General features: G+C 39.6%; 2 protein-coding genes across 2 annotated transcripts; both read left to right on the top strand.

The window, feature by feature from the left end:
* The first annotated feature begins 1,894 nt into the window (after positions 1–1,894).
* LOC149298861 (glutathione S-transferase P 1-like) lies at positions 1,895–14,664 on the top strand. Its single transcript, XM_089486738.1, has 7 exons — positions 1,895–1,964; positions 7,436–7,471; positions 8,668–8,780; positions 12,389–12,476; positions 13,260–13,363; positions 14,268–14,375; positions 14,479–14,664. The coding sequence occupies exons 1-7, from the start codon at positions 1,895–1,897 to the stop codon at positions 14,662–14,664; spliced, it is 705 nt and encodes a 234-aa protein (XP_089342864.1).
* A 790-nt stretch (positions 14,665–15,454) lies between these two features.
* Positions 15,455–22,882, top strand: LOC149298860 (glutathione S-transferase P 1-like). The gene is made up of 7 exons (XM_089486737.1): positions 15,455–15,476; positions 18,622–18,657; positions 19,097–19,209; positions 20,105–20,192; positions 22,115–22,218; positions 22,505–22,612; positions 22,697–22,882. Exons 1-7 carry the CDS (start codon positions 15,455–15,457, stop codon positions 22,880–22,882), a joined length of 657 nt encoding a protein of 218 aa, XP_089342863.1.
* The last annotated feature ends 1,104 nt before the right edge of the window (positions 22,883–23,986 follow it).

Below are 23,986 nucleotides of genomic sequence, written 5' to 3'. Positions count from 1 at the left end.
AAATGCATGGGGGATTCTGCAGAATCTCCCATATACATTTGCCCCTTTGCCAACCCCCAGCTATTTTCCGTGAAAAAAAAATGTTTTGCTGAATAAATCCACATGATATACTTACCATTAGCCAGCTCTAGTGTTGTCCCGACTTAACAAAGCCATTTAAAGGTAAGAATCTTCACACCACAGAGTAGGGTGGGAAGCTGCAGCTTCCCCCTATGATAAGTTCATTTTTTCACTATTTTATTTCTAACTTCGAACAAGTACAAAGTACTTTAATATGCATTGTTTGTTTAGGGTGTTCTCACAGGGACACTGGAGTGCCCCTTTATGCACTGCACTGCAGTCAGTCGAATATCCTTTTGTACTGAACAACTGTAGTTCCATTTCGAAATATAGAGTATATCTGTTTGTTTGGTAATTAGTTGGGGTTTTTTGTTATATATGGATAAACCTTTCCCTTTAAAACTGCCCACCACTGAGCTAAAATGTGTGCAAGAGCAGTGTAAGCAGGCTTGTGGGAGTCATAAATTCATATGGGTTGTTACACAATTTACCTATCCTAGATGCAGGTACCTCCAAGACTGAGCTAACCTCACTGTTTTCACAAAGGTATATGTATGTTTGTTATCTGGCCAGACTGAGCATGCAAATGTTTTAATCCAAGTACTAAGCATGAGTAGTGACAAAGTCGTGCCAAAGACAGTTCAGTTATTTTCTGGGTTTTTTTTCAGGTAAGATGAAAACCGGCAAGACAAGCAACAAGCTCAGTAATTAGATGTCCGTTTCTCTGAAAAATAGGCATAGGCCCATTGGCTTGCAGGGCATTTGCTATGTGTTCCCTGTGGCCTAGTATACATTCTATAGGTGGCCCTAGTTAGTAGCCATCCTCTGGTTCTTTTAGTGGCTGCCTTTTAAATTCCTTTAGTTTCAGTGTTGTCAATATTGCTTCTGCCACTTAAATGGTTAATAATGTGCAGTAGACAAGCTTTCATGTAATCTATCTAATAGATCAAATGTCAGTGGTTACTTCTGAAGTGCACCTTACAGTGTGTTCATTGTATGTATATAAGTACATGTTTATGCTTTTGCTGATCTCATGGTGAGTTAGCTAGATTTCAAAAAAACAGATATCAATGAGATCACACAGGAAGTGTGAGATGAATTATACAAAGAAAAGAGAAGCATCCAATGTTATGATGAAACAATTATGCCTGTTTTTGCAGAATTATTACATTTTTGTACTTATGTCCTGTTCCTTACGAAAAATTACTGCAGTTTTTTCTGAAGTAATACTGCAGTTTTTTGGACATGAAAAAACTGCAATACTGCACTTTTACTGCAGTATTACTGCACATTTACTGCACTTTTACTGCAGTATTACTGCACTTTTACTGCACTTTTTTTTTATACTGCAAACCTACAGTTGTACTTCAAAGTACTGTAGCTTTATTGCATTTGTACTTCCGTACAAAAATAACTGCAGTACAACTGCAGTACAGTGAAGTACAAATGCCGTAAAACTGCAGTAAATGTGCAGTAATACTGCAGTAAAAGTGCAGTATTGCAGTTTTTTCATGTCCAAAAAACTGCAGTATTACTTCAGAAAAACTGCAGTATTTTTTTTGTAAGGGGAGCACTATGCTATTTTGTCTGGCTGAATAATGTTGGTATTTTGTTTAGGTTGTGTGTATTAAGCCATTTGTGTAGCAACTGTCACGGTAACCCCCTGAGGCTGAGGATACATGGGTGTAGCTTTGAGTTTGGGATGAGGGGCCATGACAGTATCATGGAGTGACTCCAGTTCCCTCTTCTGTCTAAGTCACTCTGTGCTCATTAGGTGTACAGGGTGGAACCCTGTCTGTTCTGCCCTAACCAGACTTCTATGGACTAGCCAGCTATGGGGGCTCTACATGGTCAGAAACGCTCCACGCGCCTTACCGTGACCTGTGCAGCAGTTGGAAACCTTGGTGAGAGAGGGAGAGGGAGCTCATTTGGGAAAACTGGTTTTAGTACCCATCTTTAGAACCGGGGTTTACCCAGCCGGAGCTGTGAAACCGTGCAGACTATTCCCGTGGTTGCTCAGGGTCCCGACAATGGATCAAGTCGCTTTTTGGAACATAACATCCTTGGATCCTGAGCGTTCCATTGTTACTCCAGGATTGATACCACTCTTCTGGGATTATCCCGAAATCGTGACTCGTGTTGGGTGGGCATTGCTGGCCATAGATGGATGGAGGCTGTCTGGTGGTGATTACACTCCTGATCTAATTATGCTTTTTTGTGTAAATAGCCGTAGCGTTCCAAATAAACGTAGTTTGTGTTTTCCATCTCAACATCAGCTCTGTCTGATGATTGGGGTGGGCTGCTCTGACAACTTATTGTCCTTTTCAGGCCACAGTGCCAGCACGGCACCATTAGATTGATGTCCTGCTTTGTCTCGCCAGTGCTAGTCTCGTCTAGCGCTGAAGGGGTTAACTGCTGGTGTTTTGGCAGAGGGAAGCACGTTTCGGTGGGTGTACCCAGTCGGGGGTACAGGTCGTCCCACCGCACTCACATCTGGTGGCAGTGGTGGGATACTTCCTTTGTACCAGGATTGATCGACAGGACGGCAGACTTTGGTCACCATGACATCAACGTGGCATGAGTACCAGGGGCTGCTGCAGATCACCCTCTTGATGATAGTTATACTGTACCATCGTCAGGCTCGGTATATATTGATGTGAGTTATGCTACCACCCTCAGTATCATAATGTGAATAAATCAATGGTTTGGGGACATTTTTTCAATTTCTTTTTTTTTTTTTTACTCTCTACAGTTCAAATATGAATGTCATTGTTATTTATCTGCATTCCTCAAAATAACCTCTATATAGTGGGGGGCACAATTTTCTGTTGTTGCCTCAGGTGCAAAAAGAGTTAGTTACAGCTTTGCCCCTTTCACTTAGCAGCTTCTTTAACCCCTTAAGGACAATGGGCGGCCCCTAAACCCATTGAAAACAATGCATTTTGAGCCCGTACATGTACGGGCTTTGTCATTAAGGGGTTAAAGTCAGGCCAGCGGATGTCACTGATCCATTTAGTGTAATGCTGTTTGGGGTCAAAGATGGCACTGTGGGAAGTGAGTGAAGTACGAGGGCCCAAAGAGGTGGAGTGAGTTCCATAGAAAATGTGTGTGGTTAAGGGGGGGAGTTAGCAATATCACCACACCCACCTGGGGTGCCAAAACATTTTTTTTTGCACTCAGACATCAGTGACCCTAGGTTGGGCCTTAGGGAAAACAATAAGAAACAAAGCAAAAAAAAATAATCTCCCACCTCTCCTGACCATGTAGATACCACATATGTGCATAATTTCCTCTTTACACAGTCACATGCACACCAAACTAATCCCATAATCTATATATATTCCCCAAAAGCATAAAGCCTCAGAGACACCTACTTACCTCTGTAAATGGACCACCATGACCACAAATCTAACAGGAACACAGGAGATCGAGGTTTTTTGGCATTACGTACCTGGTATGTCTCTGGTCGTGATGGGGTTAATCTAAACTATGTTTGTATAGTGTACTACCATTTAGCCCTACCGGTGTGCCTACCGTGCACGATCCGTTTTGTACTCCGAAAAAAACATAAAAAATACAATGTTGGGGTTTTTTCAAATTCAAGACACTTACATTAAAATATTTTGTGGTATTTTGGTCCATAGAAAATGGTTAATCATTGAGCCACGCCCACACAGGGGGCAGGGGGTGCCAAAGGCGGGTGGCATGTTACTTAGTAAAATTGAAGGGCCAAAAGAGGTTGAGTGGTTGTCATAGTTAATGGGTGTTGTTAGAAGTACTACATTTGTTAAAGGGAGGAGATAGCAATATAGCCACACCCACTTGCAGGTGACAAAAATAATTGCACCCAGGCATCGTGACCTTAGCCCCGTCTACCTTGGGAAACCTGTATTCTGTTAGTCCCATCTCCTGCCAGGTGGTCTGAAGTCCAGGCAGTATCCTAGGTAGGACTTCTTACTTCCATTAGGAGCCTTTCCAACTGTCTCCTGGGCTAGGGTGTCAGGTATCAAGTTTTACTGCAGCTCCAGTGGCCTGCTGTGCACCTCTGGTTGCCAATGAAGTCACATGTTCGGGTGTTATTGGCTAATTGTCTTGGACCTTGATACCCACATATATGTCATGCTGACAAATTACAGGGTTTTTTTTGGGGGGGGGGGGTAACTTTCAGCCTTTGTAGGCTGCCAGCTCCACAAACATGTTGCTTACTGATGGATGAGCAGCATTTCCCTTCTTTTACCAAAGCCTTTGTAGTTACATGTAAACTGCAGGCTTCTGTCTATAGCTGAAGTCTCACTTGCACATTTTAACACACTAGATTTAGGATTGGCATTCCAACTGCAGTATAGAAAGCTTTTCTCCACTATCATTTTTACTTATCAGCACCGGAGAATACAAATAAATGACACCATTAAAGTTAACAATAAATAGAATTGACAATAACACAAATACACATAAGACATGCTAGTACAGTAGAGGAAGAGGGCCCTTTTCTTGCAAGCTTACAGTCTGAGGGGTAATGGGACAGAAACCTCTAGCCACACTCTAATTTAGTTTGGTATAAAAACATTGCTGAAAATGTAAATGACTGTTCTTTAAACGTAATGACTGTTTAAAGCATTAGCCGATGTCTTGTCATGCTTACAGGGTTGTTCTCTGTGCAGTAGGTCACAGGTGAAAATGCTGCGAAGCAGAGCAATAACCCAAGGCAAAGGCGTTCACAGGGAAACAATCAAACCAGGGTTGAGTCTACTAAAATGTTCAGACACGCAATGACCAAACTATATGACAGAAAAGTTGTAGCTTCACTATTTGAATAAGGAACCTTAGAATGGAGTGAGTGGACACTATGACTATGGTGAAACAATTAAAAAAGGACAAACCTATGAGTTAATTGAGCGAGATGAGAGCCATACAAAAATCTTTTGAGTTCCACTTGGCTTCAGCTATCATTAGGGATCATATGACCCCTTACTCTTGACTATTTGTGAATACACTACAAAATCCCCAAAAACATAGACTAGCGTATTATTCTTCAGCTCATTCTTGTTTCTGGATGGCTTTCACATACCTCCTAAGTGTACATCTGTAGTAAAGACCCACTCTGCCCTTCTGCTCTGGAATCCCTCTTTCCTGGAAGCTCAGAATATTTGGTGGTCATGAGTTTATTATAGTGTCGCACTGGTCTAAAACGTATATAAATGATAGAAAAATGTTTTATATATATATATATATGTTTTATATATTAAAGAATGTATGTAAAATACATTCAGAAATGCCTTCTAAACAGCCATAACATAAAAAAAAAAAGTAATAATAAAGTCTTGCCTGCTACCTATTCCCCTAAATACACTCCGTAAAACAAAAAAATGTCCCGCTTTGGTCATAAGAAATGTTGGAAGTTATGTGGGGTTTTTTTGGAAGGACAAAGTGAGTGTGAAAAATATAAACTTTCAGGATCTTCTGTCCCTTAGTATTCGCTCAAAATTGTTGTTTAAACGTGCTGTTTGGCGAAGATAAAACATTATTTGTGATTGTTTAGATTTTTTTGCAGCATATATGGCAACAGTGGTTGTATTATAAATGAGGCATTCTTTTGTATTAACTATTTCATGGACATACTAGGGCATTCAGCCATAATGTGAATTATGTTTCTCATGTTGCATTTAGTTACAAAGATGTGAAATTCAGCACAGTCAATGGGACAACCCCTGTAAATGTGGGACAACATTAACCATGCCAAGCACTCTCAAACGACCTACATATAAGGCTAAATTAAGGATATTTGGTTAAAACCAATCTGTTGCTGCATGCAGGGCTAGTGCAAGGATTTTTGCTACCCAAGGCAAAACATAATTTTGCTGCCTCTGGCTCCAACCCACAAGCCCCTCCCATTTTACCACACCCACTTAAACCCCCACTCCTCCCATCAAGTGACCGGTGGTTCGCGGCTGCTGGCCCCCCCTAGGCGGGCACCTACTTTGCCTATAGGTGGCAACCATGCCTATAGGTGGCAACCATGGCACACACTAAATAGAGTGCTTGATGTGTCTCATGTGGAGTAAAGAAGATTAACATATTATTACTATAGTGTGTTTCTTTTCTGTTCTCTATCACCTGCATTCCCGGTTGTTATGCATTATGACATTATGGTGCTATCATTGTGACTCAGCAGAAGTCAGCCTCTATATATACATTACCTGTCCCTTAGAGACGAGCAAGGATCTCCACTGAGGCAACAGTTCCGTCTTAGAAGAAGCTACTTAGACACCTCATAAAAAGTGAGAGCAGCTGCCACAATGCATTCTAGGTTGCCAGGGGACACATGGTGTGGTTTGTGTATAGCTAATTATTGCTGTCTTTTCTGTGTTTAAAAAAAAAATCTAATCTGTTGCAATATCTATTAAACCTTAAATTTTGCAATGCATAGCAGTTGTAGGATGTTGACATTGCATGAAATGCTTGTTCTGTTTGCTCTGATGTGTTAACTGTGTTACCGGTGACTTTCTGATTGTTCCCCTTTGTAATATATAGGTATTTTCCATATTTTTCCATGTTTGGTTCATAAGATAGCACAAAGAGTGTTATGTTAAAAATGTATTCTTGTTATAAGCTTAGAAAGTGAGTGCGACGCTTACAGACAGATTCACAAATCACACATAAACAATAATTATACACAGGCAGTCACATAAGAACATGACCAGTCAGCATTTTGCATCATGTTTATTTGTATTGATTATTTTGTGTACATTGATGCCCATCTCAAGCATTTTTGAATTCCATTTCTTCTTGCCTATCCTCCTTCCCCTGGAAGACTATTCCAACCACCTACTACCATTTTGTCTTTAAATCACATTTATAGATTAACTATAGATTTATTACTGCTGAAGGTAAGTATGACACATTACATAGTGTAGTTTATATATATATAGTTTATTTATATATATATATATATATATATATATATACACACACACACATACATACATACATACTAGTTTGTGTAGTTTTCCATTATGGTTGCTTTTGTGCTTTGGGCTGCCAGTCAGTCTACCTTCTATTTGATCCTAGAATGTACAACATTCTGTAGAAAAAAACAGCAGAGGGGATTGTGGGTGCATGTGTCGTGTATCCCATCTGACAGTCAAGTTTGTAGTTTTAAACTATATTCAGATACATTTAAATTTGAAATATCCTCTCCTTATATGTTTCCTAGCCTATTGGCCAGCACAGTCTATATTACTCCCTACAAAGTGACACCTTGTCATTTTTCAGTGACAGGTGTTTGTTAAAACTATTTAATGAGTTCAATTCCTGAGTTTTTATGGCTGTTCTCTAAGTAGGCTGTTGATTGACATAGTGTTTTCTTTCCCCTTAGTGCCAGGATATGTTTTGACCTACTTCCCAATCAGAGGTAAGTGTAAACTGTATACATGTAAGCTTACACTACAAACTGACCTAATGTTTCATAATTTGGTTTATGTTCTTTAAAATTACCAAGAATTACAGACTCATATACTTTGATGGCAGCTAAGAACCCACACGTGAGCCTATGGTTAATGGTCCCTGGGTGCAGTATTTTTCACCTGAACCCCCACCCCGTAATCACTCTAACACCAAACAGTTACACATACATATCACAAACACTCTTCCTTCACCCAGGAGCCACAAACGCTAGGCCCACTCCTGACACTCTTAACAGCACACGCTGACACCCACACACAAGCTAAAGCTAAATACTAACACACACTCATGCTAGCACATAAACTAACATACACACAGTCTAAACACCGTTTAGTAATGCACACAGGGCTGGCCCAAGACAAAATGCCGCCTGGGGCGAAGTTTAAAATGCCGCCCCCCCATTATCTACCCTGCCGCCCCCCCATTATCTACCCTTCCTCTCCCCCTCCCCCCTGTACTTACCTTTCAGCAGTCCTGCGGCGAGTCTCCCTGCTCGGTCTCGGTGCCGGTTTGTAATGCTGAGCGCCGGAAATGACGTCATCTTCCAGCGCTCAGCATTACAAGCTGGCACCGAGACTGAGCTAGAGGGCTCGCAGAGGAGAGAGGGGCGCCGAGCGGGTACTAACAACAGATGCTCACACACTTTCACACTGTGCACTAATACACATGCACACACCACTTTAACATGCACACATATGTATTTAAACACACAAACACTCTTTCCTCCCGTCTTCATTGCAGCTTATACAACCCTAAAGAGCAGTCTTCAGTGGCCACTACACTGGTGGGTTAACTATAACGCGTTATGTGATAATGCTGAGCTCTTTAGTTATCAAGGCTCCTGGACACTGTGCATCCCATAACACCATAAGACCCCACTAGTCGGCCCATTATCCTGCTATAAAGAACTCAAACCTTATTAGGTCCTTGATCTTGTCTTGTATTCAGGATAAACATATGCCTACCGCATGACTGTTCAAATTTCCTCATTGTGATACTAATAATAATAATGTCACTATTTATTGATCCAGTCTGAATTTTACAAGTGTTTGTATTTTATATTTCCATTTCTCAAATATTTCCCTCTCACTACTGAATCATCCAGGACTATCACAAATATTTAGCTTGTGATTCTATTCTATTCAGGAAGGGCGGAGCCTATACGATTACTGCTAGCAGATCAAGGGGCCAAGTGGACAGAAGATGAAGTGCAGCTGTCTGACTGGTTTTCAGGAAAGAATGATCTTAAAAAGAATGCGGTGAGAATGTTTTCTGACACCTATTCTGTGACAGTTTTCGTAGACAGTATTTCCTTGACAGGGCCATCAACATATGTAAACACACAAATTACACACACTTACTCATACTCACTATACACACTACCTCTCACCCCACTTACAGATCCATACACACACACACACACACACACAAGTACACATCCATGCTCACATATATACATTTCTGTTACAGTAAATGGAAAGAAAAAGCATCTGGTGCATTTTTTCTGTAAAAAAATCCAATTCCACCACATAAACTTTAAGTTTGAGTAGCCGATACTGTCGGCTGACAGTCGGCTGACAACCTACCTTTTATTGGGCCAACATAGAAAAAAGATGTATAGTTACATAAGCTTTTGCGACCTCAGAGGTCAGATACAGAAGGATGAGGCGAAGGGGTATTCCAAGTATATGCTAAAATAGAACACCAGGTAAATAAGAGACATAAACAGGGTACAGATGAGCAAAATGGTCCAAGCCAATGCCTAGGGTTACTGCTTTATAATTTGGGGGTGCTTAGGGCTATTAAGACAGGAATAAAGTAGGGGTTTTTTTTCACTTTAAATGCAAAGTATTCACAATTTTACAAGGTCTGTTAAACCCACCTCAATTATGATGCGAGATAAAACAGTGAAGCCACGGCATTGGCTACAAATAACTACATTGACTACATTGTTAAATGCTTACATGTGACATGACCCAAATAATAAAAGCTGTCTTTTACTAAGATGTAAGATACAACTAGAATCTAAGCACACCCAGGGGTCCTTTCCCACTGTCTGTGAGGTTAGTGTATGGGGATTGAGGAGGATGTGGCTTAGCTTTGTAAAGATTGTACACTTCCTCAAATGTTTTGTAATATAGTACTAGATAGTAAAGTCCACCGTACCATGGACAAAGTGGATGGCATAATAATTCTTACATATCAATAATCTCTTTGTAAACAACAATTGGGGTATAAATTGTGTTACTTAATCCCTTAAAGGCGGAGGATGTAGAGGATACATCACCAAAATACTGGTCCAAGGACATATCCCCTATGTCATGGGGTTTTGACACTGGCAGTGTTAAATCAATGCTGGTGAACTGAGATCAGGCTGTCAACCTAGTCTCCCCTCTGATAGCTAGGGCCAAAATTTGACTGAGGAATCACTCAACTAAAAACTAAAATATATATATATATATATATATACATTTTTTAAAGAAAACATCCCATCATATGTAGTCCTATATAAAATTTTAAAAATACCATGCCCTACAGCACTCCCCATTTACCTACAAAAATCATAAAAAATAGAAATGTACAAATGTACTCTGCTGACTACTGTTTTAGGTGAAACAATTTTTTTCTGCAGTCACATTTTCTGGGCAAGAAAATAGTGGTATTTCAACACTTCCCATGCACTAATACATACTTTTGTCATAGTAATTTTTAGTGTAATTTAGTTACTACTGCAAAATAACAAAGGCTGATAGTAGAATTAGTGCATGGAAAGAGTTAAAATACCAGTATTTAAAATACCCTGGGGTGTCTAGTTTTCAAAAATATATGGTTTGATGAGGGTAAATTGAATTGGCCAGCTTCAAAGATGTCCCAAATAGCACATGGAGGTAGGATGACTAGATGTGGATAAACATGGTTCTGAAATAGCAAAACACTACTTGTACATATTGCCCTATAACTTGCTAAAAAGAAAACATAAAAACATTAGGTATTTCTAAACTCAGGACAAATAGTAGAATTTGCTTAGCGGATTTTTGTAGATGACTAAAAACATTTTCAAATAAAAGTAATATATAAAAAGTAATAATATTTTATTTTATGGGTAACAAACTTTTCAGCTGCAGCTCTAGAAAAACTGGCATACAATTGTGCATGATTAAATATACTGTAGGTTGGGACAAATATATTGCAACCCTACTTCTTAAGACCCTGACTTAAACTACGGGCTAAGTACAGTGACAAGAAAAAGTAAGTTAACCCTTTGTAATTACTAGCATTTATGTAAAGATATTATCTTAATATTATGATATGATCTATATATAAGTTACAATAATGAACAAACACATTCTGTTTTAACTAATAGCACACAAATGATTGTATTCTTCTTGTCCATATTGAATATATCGTTCAAACATTCACGGTGCGGGTTTGAAAAAGTATGTGAACCCCTAGGCTAATCACTTCAACAAAAGCTAATTGTAGTCAGGAATTAGTAACCTTGGGGTTGAATCAATGAAACTGGAGGACTGGAGGTGTGTTTTAGAAGCATACATATCCACCAGTCCACAGTTATGCAAATTGTTTAAAAAATTAGAAGATTTGGTAATACGGCTATTTTTCGAAGAAACGGGCGCCCAGCCAAGGTCAGGATGGTCAATGAGGTAAATAAAGATCTCTAAAGTAAAGGCTTGAAGGAATCATTGGAACTAGTTATCATTCTCTGTCCATGAGTCCACCATATGAAAAACATTGAACACGTATGGAGACCATGGAGATCACTGTTCACCTGAAGTTTGCCAAAGAGCACCTTGCACTCCACAACGCTACTGGGAAAATGTTTTGTGGCCTGATGAAACTAAGGTTGTTCGGGAAGAACATGCAGCACTACATATGGCTGAAAAAGGGCACCGCATACCCAAATAAAAACATTATCTCAATGGAGAGGTATGTTGAAGGGAGCATCATGATTTAGGACTGCTTTGCTGCCCCAGGGCCTGGACAGCATGCCATCGAGGGGATAATAAATCCCCAGGTTTATCAAGTTATGATACAGGATAATGTCACAGTGGCTGTGGGCCAGCCAAAGCGCAATAGAAGTTGCGTAAAGCAGCAGGACAATGACCCTAAGCAGAGTAAATCTATTACAGAATAGTTTCAAAAAAGAGAATCCGTCTTTTGGAGTGGCCCAGTCAGAGTCCAGACCTTAACTTATTAGAAATACTACGGAATGACTTCAAGTGAGGCGTTCACATCAGACATGCTAGGAATATGGGTGAGAAAGAGCAGCTCTTTAAGGAAGAACAGTTTAAAGGTCCCTATGAATGTTGTGCAGGTCTGATCTGCGGCTACTAGATGCACTTGTTTGAGGTCATTGTTGCCAGTGAAGGACCAATCAGTTATTACATCCAAGGATTTGCTTACTTTTTTGACCTGCACAATGATTGTGTGTTCATTAAAGAGATTAAAGAATATCATTGTTTGTGTGTTATTAGCTTAAGCACATTGTTTTTGTCTATACTTGTTACTTCGATGTAGCTAAGATCACATTTTATGAACACAAAAAACAGGTATTTAGTTACAAAGGGTTGACTTACATTTTCTTGCCACTGTGTCTAAGGGATCATGTGTCTGTATATAGCTGTAATGTTCCTCTGTATAAGGGCCCATGTGCTGGTATATAGAATTATAGAAGCAGATGCCTTTATGAAGCGCAGAGGTGATCATCCTGTATAGGTCAGTGCAGTTATGCGGCAGAAGTGGGCATCATTCTGGTACAGAGCAGAGCATTAGGGTGTTTTTTGCTGCCTGCTTGATGGTCATCTATGGTGGTAGTGTTTTAGCATGTTCTTTTTTTCTTTGCTTTCAGGTCTTTGGACAGCTGCCTCAGTTTCAAGATGAAGATTTTGTTTTATATCAGAGTAATGCCATTTTAAGATACCTGGGTCGCAAGCACGGTGAGATGGAGTTCTTGCATTACATGATTTTTCTGTACATCTACTATCACAAAGAGGACTGCTTCATTAGCATAGCGGTGTGTTTTTGAATGAGTAAACTGATAATATAATATAATGTCAAACTCTGTAAGCGAGAAAGCTAATCTCAGGTGGAGTAAATATTATATTTAACTATAATCCGAGAGCTTGATTTATTTCTCCAAAGAAACAAAATCAGTCATTCGAGGGTCATTAGTAGCTCACTATTGGTGTAGCACAATTCCAGGTTGCGCAAACACCACTTTTTCCTTACCCTGCGGATGCTGTAGCTACAAATTAATAGGCATCTCTTTCTCAGGGACAATTATTATTATTATTAAGAACTCTTATTTACTATGATACAACTATGAGTACATTGGCATGAGCGGTTGTTTTTCATAATAAAGGAATCCGAACACACCCACAGAATGTTTTCCGGAACTCCTATAAATGCAATTTTAAAAATTGAAATCAAGATATACAGTAAATATTGAGGATGCAGTCAGATCATATGGCCATATATTGTTTAGCCAACCATTGCAAAAAAAATACACACATTTTCTGTGTCTTATTTAGTCCTGATGTGGCCACATATAACTTTTAAACCCAGTAAGTTCAAATCAGTGTCTGTCCATATGTAATAGACATTTTATACACTTTCTAATACTTGTTTGTACATGAACATCAAATGTATAAATATTTGGAAGTCCCAGAGAAACATCAGAACATATTATGAAATATTTTATATTTATATATTAATCACAGGACTAGTGGGGAGCAATGAGAAGGAGAGCGCTCTGATCGACATGGTGAATGATGGTGTTGAAGATCTAAGGCTAAAATTCAGTCGTCTGATCTTCTATGAATTTGTATGTGTAGACTAAGTATATGACTTCATGCCATTAAACATTCTCACTACTTTCATAAAACGACATACTTTATGTACACCGTGCATATAAAATAGTTTCTTCCCAGTGTCTTCATTGGCTAAATTAATCGCTATCAACAGGTCACAGTGTAACATAAAAAAACCTTATTAAGACATAATGCCTAGTAGCATTGGTAACCACGCCTACTAAAGCAAAAGTGTCCATTTTTGGCCCTTCAGAAAGTTTTTCTGTTATGAAACTATAATCAGAGGGTGTATTTGCAGCTTCCAGGAAAGCTAAAGCTAACAGGGAGAACTTTAGAGCTGATATCTCAAACAATGAACAAACTAGGTATGACCTTGAGGTACATATATCATGTTACAAGTAACATAATCACAATTTTACAAAATTCATATCTCAAATAATGGAACTATGGATTACCACAAATTGCTAAAGGAATATTAAAGCCAGACGTCCATCCTTTAACAGTGAGCTAATCGTTGACTGGCAACCTAGAATGCTCTACAGTCCGTCTCCGCTGTTAAGTTAGCTACACATTTAAGACAATTGTAGCAAACAGTCTATCGTATTTAATTCACCAGTACAGCATGACGATTTTACCTACATTCTTGAAAATGGAGGTTGTGCTTATTGTCTGACAATGTTTTTCAGTAAATTCTATTGCCCCTTGGTGTCCCTCCTTCACTCTTAAAGATTCAAAAGCCAGTGACTATTTTGGTATTTCCCTGTAATATCTGCTGTATATATATATTCTTTAATATAGAATATGCAGCAGAGTAATTTTTTTCATATCTACATTTTTATCAATACAAACAAAAACCGGTAAACAGCAGAGACAGTTGTATTTACAATTGGATCCACTCATTTAATATTTTCTTTCTAGGAAACAGGAAAAGATAAATATCTGAATGATCTGCCTAACCAACTGGCTCCATTCGAGAGACTGCTTTCCCAGAATTCCAGTGGAGGAAAGTTTGTGTTGGGAGATAAGGTAATATGACCCAAGCTATCTGCGTGATCTCATTATGACTAATCAAAATTCTACATACAATATATATTGTAATATTAATATCAAATATCTAATTCACCCACAGATCTCGTTTACTGACTATAACTTCCTGGATATCTTGCAAGTTCATCTTGACCTTTCCCCAACATGTTTGTCCGCATTCCCCCTGCTCTCTGCCTACGTTGAACACATGACTACTCGTCCCAAACTAAGCGAGTACTTGAAATCTGAGAAACGTAACAAACGTCCAATCACCCCCAAACATCAATGATCTGTAATCATTCCTTACGCAATTATCATTTGTTCCTATGTGTGTCTACCTTCCCAATAAAGAGCACCTCTTTGTAAGATAATGTTTCCTTTGTTGAATTTTTAGATTGTTGCGGAGAACGGAATCCATAGAACTAAAAGTTTTAGTCTTTTATATATACCATCTGTAAATATGTTTCATTTTAAGAGTGATTTTCTAGTTCTGAGAGAAGTAGCTACACAGTATTTTTTACTTTCTCTGTAGGGGCAACCTAGCTATAAATATAAACGATATAATTATACATCTAATAGCACAAAGCCAACTCTTTGTTGCATCAATTTATCAAGACTGTTTTAGTTTCTAAAATGTTGTATACCCCTAACATTGCATTAACCTTAATAGGATGTTGTTAAAACATAATGCTGAAACTTAAGAAAAGCAACCATGCAGTTCTTCCACACCAGACTTATCCAACCATGTCTTTATGGACCTTGCTTTGTGCACTGGGACACAATCATGCTGTTCCCACAATGTTGGAAGCATAGCATTGCCCAAAATGTCTTGATATGTCCCATGCAGCATACCAGAAAAACTTGAATGGCCTAAACGTAGCCCGGACCTTTACCCCATTGAACACCTTTTAGATGAACTGGAACAGAGATTGCGAGCCAACATCAGTGCCTAATTATACAAATACTTTACTGGATAAACTGGCACAAATTCCCACAGAAACACTCCAAAATCTTGTGCAAAGCCTTCCCAGAAGAGTGGAAGCTTTTATAGCTGAAAAGGGGGGACCAATTTAGGTATGATGGGTGGAATGGGCATTATGGGTGAGTAGGTACCTAATAAGGTGTACACTATATGGACAAAAGTATTGGGACACCTGACTAGAGGACTGCATTGGGATGCGGGTCCCGCAATGTACCTGCAGGTCCCCGTAATCCTGCGCACTCCTGCAAGGCTGCCTTTGCGTTGCTCCCTCACAGCGTCTCTTCTCTTGTTCCCAGCGGAGTCACGTTAAGTGGCGTAAATTCACGTTACTCTGCTGGGTTCCTGGGCAGAACAAGAGAAGAGACGCTGTGAGGGAGCAACGAAAAGGCAGCCTTGCGGGATTGCGCGGGAAATCTGCAGTTCAGGTAAGGGGGTGGGCGGGATTGACCACGTATGTGGGGGGAGCGGGTGGGATTGGACGCATATGTTGTGGGAGCGGACGGGGTTGGACACATGTTGCGGGAGTGGACACACACATTGCGGAAACGGTCGGAAATGGTCACAAAATCAGTGGGAGCGGGATTAAAAAACAGTCCCGCACAGGGCTCTACACCTGACCATTACAGCAACAGGGACTTTGATAGCATATTTATAATGCAATGTCATCAAAGTCCCTGTTGGTGTTATGGTCAGGTGTCCCAATACTTTTGTCCATATAGTGTACAACTCATAAGGTACCCGCTCAGCCATCATGCCCGTTCCACCACACTGCCTATTATGTGCTGAAGGCTGTACGGGCCAATATAAAGAATGAGATTGACCATATTCTGGCATTAGTGGTCAGCAAGTGCTCAATGCAACTTCTGAACTGCCCTCTCTGAACACCGCTAATGAGGCGCCTGTGTGGTAGGTGGGGTGCTCAACCGGAAGGTTTGGTCACAAAAAAAATTTCAGAAATGGGAGCACACCCTTAAAAGCATACACATTAGGATTGCAGGGTGCTGCTGAAACAACCAACATGTACACACAACAAAGAAAGAGATCAGCGCATACTCGGCAAATGCTATTTAAAATCACCTAGATGAGGCATAACTATTGGGTATTCCATCACACTATTTGCCCATACATTGCTTAGCCTACCACTTACCACACAGGTGGTATGGTGTTATGCATTCTTCATGTTGGATGCATGATTAAAAATGTTTTTTTGTTTGCTTTTGGAAAAAAAACAATTCTATTCTTATTTATTAATGCCCACTACAGTTTTTCTGCTTGTTTTTCTGCATGTAACCTTATTTAAAGCGGAACATATTGATAAATAAGCATCCATGTAATTGTTTCCAAGCTGTAGAGTAAATCAGGGTCCTATGTTGATGGGTATCTAAAAAAACAAACTCTATAGGGTTCCTCCACAGGGTCTTGTGAACCATCAACCCCAAGCTATTAGTAGCTAAAGAAGTACTTTGGACTACAGGGCCATGGAAGATGGCAAGTTGTCCTCTTCTTTTACCCAAGGCAGTAAATATTTTGACACATTTGTGCACTTAAGTGTAAATTTATTTGGACAAAACTGTGTAGTCCATGTTAAACAGTGTCTTAAACTGTATGCCTGACAGAGGACCCCCCCAATATCCTCTGGTGCAATACAGTGGCTATGCAATCATCTGTAATGTAACATCCTTTACAAACACATTATTAACTGGGTTATTTATTTGCATATAGACACATTGTTGTCAGGTATAATAATTTAACTCTTTCAGTTTTTGCGAACATAATTACATTTGTCTTAAATAACACTAGAAAGAGTTAGCTGCCAATTTTAGTGTTGTTTTTTGTTATTTATTGGATATTTCCAAGTCTATTACATATCTTTTTCATTTGCTAACGTTAGTGGCTTTCTTTCTGTTTGCATTTAAGAACATGAATACATAGTTTTGTATACGAACTTTCCTTCATCAGTGACCTTTCAGTCACTGGGATTCTTAGCTCTGCTTTTGTTTGTTGGCTTCAATGTGTTTTACTCTAGGTTCAATATGTTTTACATTGTCACCACGTTACACTTAGTGGTATTGATTAAAGGCTGCAGGGGTTGGCTAAAACTTTGACTGCTATTTTGTGTAGCAATAAACTAACATTATGGGTTTTATTGACTAAAAGGAAAGTCGGCAGGAGGGGTATGGTTCCTCCATTTTACTATTCATTACAAAGGGCCGAAACTGGCAGGTTTTTCTAGCAACAAGATCAGGGCTAGCGCTGTATAATGCATATTTAAATACACGAGGAAACTTAGAAGGGATATCACAGACTTCGCTATGCATTATACAGTGACATACATGCCTTCTCTCTCTCTGTAACAGAAGCTCACTGAAGTTGAGAAGCCCTAATAACTGGTTGAAACCACAGCTCCCCTGCCAATTATCCCTTTAGTGAATAGATGACATAATGGCATTTATTATTTTTTTTGCACGAATGTGTCTAGGGTGCCCTCTACACGCCATTTTGAACAAAACATTTTTGTAGCTGCCACACAGCCCCTGAGAAGACTGGCAGCCGTGTTCACTCCTCTAGGCAGAAGTCATAAAAGCTCTGGCTTCCTCTGAAAAGAAGAGAAAGGCGCAGCTGTATAAAACTAAAGTAATATGGCTGCTTGCTATTATGCAATTATCACCTAACCATGGCATTTATTTATTTTTTGCAAATCACTGTCTAGCAGAGAAATAGACGTAGTGTGTGCTCGTGTCTGTTTGCATATTGCCCATAGCTTTGGGTCCCTGCCATACTTTTGTTCTTTCCCCCCTCAATGAAGTGTTATTCCTCCTCCCTGTGGTGTGTCTGCACTCCACTGCCCTGTGTCCTGTGATATCTCACTGTGACTCAGCAGAAACAGCCAAATATATAAATCAGAACAATGGAACACACAGTCCATTCCACACTGAGACAGGCACAGATCCACTCGTGACAACCTACTGACAAGTAACAGAAAATACTAGTTACAAGTAACCATTCTCTCTCTTTCTCATCAAAATCTTTTTAAAAGTTCTTTTAAAATGTATCACTTTTATTGAAAACTTCTCTTTGCCTTTTTCGTTTATGGCTGACAGTAAAAAATTGCTGTACTTACATTTGCTCATTGATGGTTCTCTATCTTGTTGTCTCTTTAATTACAATGTGTTGTGGTTAAATGCAGTGCCACGTTTTCTTTGTCTTGTCACTTTATTATGTCTTTATTTTGGATTAATGTGTGACCGTTGGTATCTCTTTCAGTGCCTGGATACACACTGACTTACTTCCCATTGAGAGGTGAATATTAATTACTTATTACCAGCTGCCTGTTAAAAAATGAACCTGTTCCTGAAAGTTGTCTTAACTGTTGATGAGCTTACACAATTACTCCATATTTTTAGTAAAATGTTCCAGGTTGATTTTCATTGAGAAAACTGAAACCCTTCGTATAACAGTAAACTATTGATGTTTAATTAACCTCTTCAGTGCTGAACCCCTGTATATATAGCCTTGGTATGGATGAAAGGAAATAAACGACACCTCTTTACGATCACAAGGGATAAAATACCATACCAGCCCTATTGGTATTTTACCATATCCCAACTATTTATTTTATTTTACTAGCAGTATTATGTAATTACTTTATGGCTAGTTAAACATATTGGAGAAGATAATATATATATAAAAGTAGCACTAATTGGTAATAAACTCAATGTATTTGTCTATTTTCTTTCAGGGAGAGCAGAACATATACGGCTGCTGCTGGGAGATCAGGGGTTGTCATGGACGGAGGATGAAGTACAAATGCAGGATTGGGCATCTGGAAAAAGAGACCTAAAGAAAAATGCGGTGAGCTGTGTCCCATGAACAATGATACTAAAATAATGGGATGTTAACTACGCACATCAGACACAGACAGGTTGCTAATTATTGATTGTTTCAGGTAGGGTATAATTGAATCTGGGATTCTAATTTAGAAACATTCTGATGACCACACTAATTGAATGCCAAGGTTTTTGCCCTAGTGTTTAATATATTTGCCCTGCCCTTTTCATAGCAATCTGACTTTTTAATTGTAAAAAACTTTTTCTTACATATCTTCTTCATGTAATCATATGCAATTTGATACATGTGATAGCTGAGTGGTCCCTTTAAATTCACTTTGTGTCCCCCCCTCGCAAATGCATATAGGGTTTCTGCATTTTTTTTTTAACATTCCTCACACCCTGCGATTTGGCTTGCAGGAGATGTGGTTGGCCAAACACATCTCCTTCCACATGATATACTTTCTGCCAATCAGTTCCAGGGCTGGCTGTGTGAGAGTTCAGGGGAAAGGTGTGAGACTCCCAATATACATCAACAGTAAAGACTCCTGTTGATTTCAATCGGAGTGCTTTCTTGCTACTGATTGGCTGCATCAAGCTGTAGTGAATGCACTTACAAAGTTCTTCAATCTGCAGTGTTTGTTGTCGATCCTGCCTGGGCATTGTAGTGTGCCTTTAAGTCTTATTGTTATAGGGATTTCTTTCCTCTTCAGACTCATGCATCATCAACGGCAAGTTTGCCAATTCCAAGCACTTAACTACATTTATTTTGATACTTCTCTCTTGTGTCTTATTTCTCTAATCTTTCTCTAACCTGGATGCCTGCTTAGTCTTCCTCTGAAATGATTGGCTTCATCAGTCATCCACTCTTTAAACTATTGGTTTTTTTTAACTGTTTTCTTTGTTTGAATGTCTAACAGGTCTTTGGACAGCTGCCTCGTTTTCAAGATGGAGACTTTGTTCTGTATCAGAGTAATGCCATCCTAAGATACCTGGGTCACAAACACGGTGAGAAAATATTCTATTGTATCTTACATACATTTTACATCACGGTCTTTCTGAGTCAGATGTAAAATGGACATCCGCTTAAGCTGCCTTCCATCCCTGACAAAGCCAAATTCTCAGCGGAATTTAGATTGATCTGTCTCTCACATGTTTCAACTTCTAAACTAGTTAGTATCTGTTTGTAGTTTAGGAATAATGAGCATAGCCTCCATCTGTGCACATCTGGGGTGGACTATGCCATGCACAATGCACAATAGACTGCAATATGCATTTAACATGGAAATACAGCTAAACAGCACCTTTTAAATGCAAATTAGCACTTTATTGTTGGAAGGGGGAAATACAAAAGTCTATCATGATCAAACTTCCAGGTATCTATACATGCTAGTAAAAAAAAAACCAGTAAGTTTCCCAGGTTTGTTTAAGAGGTTAAAGTATTTCTTATGATAAAGGCCATTATATTTTTCCATACTTGTACTAAATGGATCTTATATCTTATTATTTAATTCCACATATAAATGAAATATTCTTTATATAGAAATACATTCCTATGCTGAATATTAAACCTAATTTCTGCTAATCTTAAGGGATGTCATATTTTATTGTCACTGAGCTCTGTTTTTGATATGCACACTCACTGGCCACTTTATTAGGTACTGTTCAATTGCTTGTTAACACAAATAGCTAGTCAGCCAGTCACATGGAAGCAACACGATGACTTTAGGCATGCAGACGTGGTCAAGCCAACTTGCTAAAGTTTAAACCGAGCATCAGAATGGGGAAAGAAAGGGGATTTAAGTGACTTTGAACGTGGCATGGTTGTTGGTGCCAGACGGACTGGTCTGAGTATTTCAGAAACTGCTGATCTACTGGGATATTCACGCACAACCATCTCTAGGGTTTACAGAGAATGGCAGAAAGGCAACAGTAACTCAAATAACCACTGGTTACAACCAAGGTATGCAGAATATCATTCACAACACGTCGAATCATGAAGCAGATGGGTTACAGCAGCAGAAGACCACACCGGGTGCCACTCCTGTCAGTTAAGAACAGTAAACTGAGGCTACAATCCACACAGGCTCTCCAAATGTGGACAATGGAAGATTGGAAGAACATTGCCTGGTCTGATGAGTCTCGATTCCAGCTGCGACATTCAGATGGCAGGGTCAGACTTTGGCTTAAACAACATGAAAGCATTGATCCATCCTGCCTTGTATCAAAGCTTCAGGCTGGTGGTGGTGTAACGGTGCGGGGGACATTTGGCACACTTTGGGCCCCTTGGAACCAATTGCGCATCATTTAAACGCGACAGCCTACCTGAGTAGTGTTGCTGACCATGTCCATCCCTTTATGACCACAGTGTACTCATCTTCTGATGGCTACTTCCAGCAGGATAATGCACCATGTCATAAAGTTCACATCATCCCCAACTGGTTTCTTGAACATGGCAATTAGTTCACTGTACTCCAATGGCTTCCACAGTCACCAGATCTCAAACCAACACTGCACCTTTGGGATGTGGTGGAATGGGAGATTCACATCATGGATGTGCAGCTGACATATATTAGGCAACTGTGTGATGCCATCATGTCCATATGGACAAAAATCTCTGAGGAATGTTTCCAGCACCTTGTAGAAAGTATGCCACGAAGAATGAAGGCAGTTCTGAAGGCAAAAGGGGGTCCAACCTGGTACTAGCAAGGTGTACTTAATAAAGTGGCCAGTGAGTGTATGTCTCTGTCCTGTACAAGTATTATTCTACTATGCAGTCGTTGGAAAACTAACAAAAAGCAATTATAGTGGATAACATATCTCAACCATCCATTCAGGGGTCACATGGACAATCCAGAGTGTTAAAGCAACAAAGAAGTTATTCCATATCACATGCGACTCATTCTAGATCATTGTGATGTTTTTTGCAGGGTTGAGTGGCAGCAATGAACAGGAAAATGCAGTCATTGACATGATGAATGATGGAGTGGAGGATCTCAGGCTCAAATACTACAGATTCCTATTCTTGGAAAACGTAGGTTATGAATGACAGTGAAAGAGTCTTGATATAGGTTTATAAGTCCTCATTTTGTAGAGCGCTGGGGCATGACTTCATACCTCAACATTCTGCCTCCTATGGTCATGCAAAGGTGCAACAGTAGTGTAGCCTAAATAAAAAAAGTTTTAAGGAATATGAGAGGCCAATCCAACTGGCCAATTGTGCTGTGGCCAATATGCAGCTGGAAATTCCCAAGAATGCTTATACCAGTGACAAAACTGGTGAAAGGAAATAATTTGACCTTTGTCATTTGGCCATGCAGGCACCAAATAAGGAAAAATACTTGCAAGAACTTTCAGACCAGCTGGCTGCATTTGAGCGAATCCTAGCCAACAACTCAAAAGGACCAAAATTCCTTGTGGGAGATAAGGTAAATCACCTTTCATAGTGTACCTGTCAGTATTTATAGTCTTGCTTTATATTCCTTATAACCACAGTTAACTTCCAATTACAGATTTCATATGCTGATTATAACCTACTGGATATCTTGCACTGTAACCTCGACATTTCCCCGGAAATTCTGTCCTCATTTCCACTTCTCTCAGCCTACGTTGAAAATCTTGTTGCTCGACCAAAACTTAGTGGGTACCTGAAATCTGATGGTCGGAAAAAGCGCCCCATCACTCCCAAGCATAAGTGACCCACTGGTAAATTCAACTAGACTAAAAATAAACAGTGACATTTTATATCGCCTTTGCGTTACTTTTTATTTACACATTTGTCAAGGATGGCATGTGATACAATGCACTTAAATAAAGTGTACATGACAATATGTTTATACAAAGGTATCTAATGCTGTGCAAAAACCAGGATCTATAGCCAGGATACCTGGCTATAGTGTTGATGTCCTTACTGAGTTCTCTGGAAATGGTCAATGCGTACCACATCTACTAGGTGGCTGATCCCTTTAATAGTGACGTAAAACTCCCTTTTATAACATTAGATCAAATATTAATGCAGGGGCAGAACCGAGAGCTTGATCTCGAGAGAGACACTCACACTAACACACATATCCAGGCACGCAACCTATCACCCCCCCAACACATTAACTAACACACCCAGAAAAACACTTTCATACCAGACCCATTCCCAAACACACACTAACACACCAAAGAGTCTAAATACCCACACTCTAACATACTCAGACAAAGACACATGTTCACATACTAAAATCCCCCACACACACTAACATACTCAAAGACACATGTTCACATGCCAACATACTGTAAGGGACTAGGATCCAGACAGACATAAAAAAAGTAAATTGCAAAACACCTTTATTAAGGTGCCAGGCAGAATAGCAGAATTTTGAACCAAAAGCAAAGTCCGAATAACAAGCCGGAGTCAATAACTAGAGCAGGTAATCAGACAAGCTGGGTCAGGAATACAAAGGTCAGTGAAGTCAGGGTACAGAAACCAGGAGTCAGTAGCCAGGAGAGTAGTCATAAGAAGCCAGGTAATACATGGGAACACAGGAACAACAATGGGGTGCACTTGGTAACAGGAAACATACACAAGGGCAAGGAGGCAATGGACCTACAGTAGCTGCTAAAATAGCCTGGAAGGGGTTGGCTGGTAACAATTAGGTGAGTAACCATGGTGACAGAGATGTAAGGCAGCTCGTTCAACAACAGCTGAGTCTGCCTGATACAAAAAAGAAAAAAGCTGTGTGTGGTGCCGGTGTGGCAGAGCCTGTCCTGGTGTGTGTGATCATCTGTTTCCTAGCTAGTACTTTTACTTACTG

Source organism: Sceloporus occidentalis, unplaced genomic scaffold, assembly GCF_023333645.1.
Source record: "Sceloporus occidentalis isolate IW3139 unplaced genomic scaffold, rSceOcc1.0.p SCAF_30, whole genome shotgun sequence".
NCBI classification, from domain to species: Eukaryota; Metazoa; Chordata; class Lepidosauria; order Squamata; family Phrynosomatidae; genus Sceloporus; species Sceloporus occidentalis.
This window is presented reverse-complemented; position numbering and strand designations above follow the sequence as displayed.

What these genes read in the sequence shown, in the direction of transcription:
- LOC149298860 (XM_089486737.1), top strand. Translation starts at nt 15,455, where the DNA reads ATGGGTGGAATGGGCATTATGG. An exon ending in GGGTGGAATGGGCATTATGG is followed by an intron (nt 15,477 to 18,621) that starts GTGAGTAGGTAC and finishes TATCTCTTTCAG; the next exon opens with TGCCTGGATACACACTGACT. An exon ending in GATTCCTATTCTTGGAAAAC is followed by an intron (nt 22,219 to 22,504) that starts GTAGGTTATGAA and finishes TTGGCCATGCAG; the next exon opens with GCACCAAATAAGGAAAAATA.
- LOC149298861 (XM_089486738.1), top strand. Translation starts at nt 1,895, where the DNA reads ATGGGGGCTCTACATGGTCAGAAACGCTCCACGCGCCTTACCGTGACC. An exon ending in ATGATCTTAAAAAGAATGCG is followed by an intron (nt 8,781 to 12,388) that starts GTGAGAATGTTT and finishes CTTTGCTTTCAG; the next exon opens with GTCTTTGGACAGCTGCCTCA. An exon ending in ATACCTGGGTCGCAAGCACG is followed by an intron (nt 12,477 to 13,259) that starts GTGAGATGGAGT and finishes TATTAATCACAG; the next exon opens with GACTAGTGGGGAGCAATGAG.